This window comes from Fibroporia radiculosa, assembly GCF_000313525.1.
Source record: "Fibroporia radiculosa TFFH 294 genomic supercontigs, scaffold13103, whole genome shotgun sequence".
Lineage (NCBI taxonomy): Eukaryota > Fungi > Basidiomycota > Agaricomycetes > Polyporales > Fibroporiaceae > Fibroporia > Fibroporia radiculosa.
The window spans coordinates 109,308-112,058 of record NW_012133480.1 but is presented as its reverse complement, the minus strand read 5'-3'; the positions used below and the strand labels follow the sequence as shown (position 1 = coordinate 112,058).

Below are 2,751 nucleotides of genomic sequence, written 5' to 3'. Positions count from 1 at the left end.
GCGGTGAACCACCAACGTGCCCGCCAAGCCTACCACACCACAGCCCAATCTGTCATGGTGGCTGTCAAGGGGCAGCCCTGATATCCTGGATTCTCGATCGGAGAATATTCCAGTCATCATGCATCAACACCCACGAATGTCGCTGATAGCTGAGTCTTGACCGCACCTAGCAGTGAGGGCTTATCGTGACGCAGGACAAGGACCATTGCTGTCGTCGTGCACATTCAAAGAATGGGACTCCGGCGAGCTCTCGCTTTCTTTTATCCAGGCCTAGGCTCTCAGCTCGAGGTGAAAAGAAAATGTTATTTTTACATACCATACAAATTGATAACGCTGAATTGAATCGGTCGACTGTGACCGCCGGGTACCTGCAGGAGGAGGAATGCCGCACTGCCACGGTCTGTCAGACGTGGGTACAATCGCGCCTGTACTCAACAATGCCACGCGTGAACAGCTCGCATAGGCTAATAGACCGCACATGCTCGCCCCAACTCTGCGACCTTGAGGACTGTGGTCTTCCTTGTACGCTCCATGCACATGTGTCGTCGCAGATCGCATTCAATGGGCATCCCATCTCGCTGCATAGATACTAGCGGTGCCGTGTGAATGATACGTACCTGAAAGAGCCTCTCCTCTATGTGACCCTTGCGAAATGGAGGGAGGACCTGATGGCGCGAAGAAACAAAAAGCGGGCGTCGAACCGCCTTGATGCGCTCTTCAGGTGAGCGATCAAACACGATCGAATGAGTTAGGGGTCAACGACCAGAACAGGTTTGGGCTCGGTAACTTGACGCCATAGCCGCGCACCCCTGGAATATACATTGAACCTATGTATTATAATTAGGCGCGACTGAGATCTGCACATTTGTTATTAAATCTCGCCTATCCTTCAAGCTTCAGCATGAAGTTGTGATATGAAAGGCGCCTAACAGGGATTTGTTAGGCGACCCCATTGCAAACTTACCGAACTCAAGATGAATGCACAATTGATTTGAAGACCGGCATAAAGAGAAGGAAAACCTACGTTGATTACATTATTAGAGACGTATCAGGCCGCCATTCATGTCGCTATCCATGTGATACTCTCGATGTCTTGTCGCCCTTCTCCGCTGGGCGCCGTGGCCCAAATTTGAGGAGTCGACGCCGAAAATGAGCGAAGGCATCTCGCGTCTCGCACTGCCGAGGCAGGGTCGCCGCAATCTCGCGGATGGAGTTTACACCATACGTGATCGATCGAAATTTCAAGTAATGACATTTGTTCATCTAGATTGTACGTCTCGTACGTCATGGTGGGTGAAGACAATACGACTTGTCTATCGCTTAACAGCTTGCAGGTGCTCTGTATTTTGTGTGTAGACTAAAGGTCAATGTCTAAAAGGTAGAGCGGAGCAAAGTAAGTCCGAGTGAGTCATGCTGAAAGTGTGCAAATATGTACGTACTTCTATGGCGATTTGCTTCTGGATCTTGTCCCATTCAAGGACTTTGAAAGAGAGATGGGGGTCGGGGGTAATGAAACTGGGAATTGAGAAGGTGCTCAAGACCGCCTATATAGCAACATTTGTACTTGTCACTTCGTATAGAGCGAATGAAGATGAATTTATCACGTCTAGGATTGCTCAACGCTTGGCAGAGAGTGTCTCACCGGAATCTTGCGATGTTATTTCGAGTCCTGTTTTCCGTTCGATGCTTCGCGAACAGATCTACGAGAATGCTTTACTGACAAAAATTGGATGGGCACTCACGGCTCCGCTCTGACCCCAATGTTCGCAGTCAGATGTTGAGCACTACATCCGACCTTCAAGTTACCCCATTTGACACAAGACCTGATTCTGTGCCTTTCTTTTTCTCGGAGCCGCATACATGCGGAAAGCTGAGAAGAGCACCCGTGAAATGATACAAGTTGTAATCCTTCCTCCATTTGCTCCGTTCGGCCTCTTGGGCAGAAATGGACAGTTGACCGATGTCGTGCGCTTCCTGACGACGAGTGAGTTGCTCCGCATTGACACATGTGAATCTAGCTTGGAGTCTGCAACTTTGCACGTCAGCAAAGACAAGCATCAGCTCGGCACTATGCTATATGGCCCGTACTTACTGCTCATGTGAATATCTGTATGCCCAAGGCTGCCCTTGAATTGGTAATATAATATGATATGTACATGGATGCCCAACTGTCAAACGTATGGCCGGAGTTAGTTTATCACCAAAACACATGATCGTGGTGATTGAATGGAGAACAAAGAATCTTAAACATGAAAACTCCCTTCTCGTTTCGCCCGTTCACACGCACGACGAGCGACTGTCAGAGGAAAGTGCCATAGCTGCTCGTTGGCACGTCGTAAGGCTAGAAATGATCGGACTGAAGATGGCCTGGGCTCCAAAAGGACTGAACTTGGACTCACAAATGTCAGCCTGCCAGCGAGGTTAAGTATTGTGGCAGTAATCCAATGCATCGGAACACTCGAAGTGTCTGATTACATTTACGCACCGGGTTTAGAGGGTGCACTTATGCGAGACAACAGCCTCAGGATGCAACCTGATTGTACGAGCCACGTCTATAACGTGAGTTGTCAGGCTCCTTTGATATATCCATTCCTCGCGACATTCTTAAACGAAAAATAAACTGTGTGCAAGAATCGCAGCATGTTTTTTTTGGCAGAAGGGCTATATTCTGACAATAGAATACGACATACTATATCGGCATGTTTAGTACAAAAACAATGTGTATTCGGTTCGACGATGGTCTATCTGCGG

General features: G+C 48.4%; 1 protein-coding gene across 1 annotated transcript; it reads right to left on the bottom strand.

Moving 5' to 3' along the window:
- Positions 1 to 1,797: 1,797 nt before the first annotated feature.
- On the bottom strand, positions 1,798 to 2,099 carry FIBRA_07464 (uncharacterized protein; the record flags this gene model as incomplete). Its single annotated transcript, XM_012329147.1, has 2 exons — positions 1,798 to 2,026; positions 2,089 to 2,099. The coding sequence occupies 2 exons, from the start codon at positions 2,097 to 2,099 to the stop codon at positions 1,798 to 1,800; spliced, it is 240 nt and encodes a 79-aa protein (XP_012184537.1).
- Between the last annotated feature and the right edge of the window lie 652 nt (positions 2,100 to 2,751).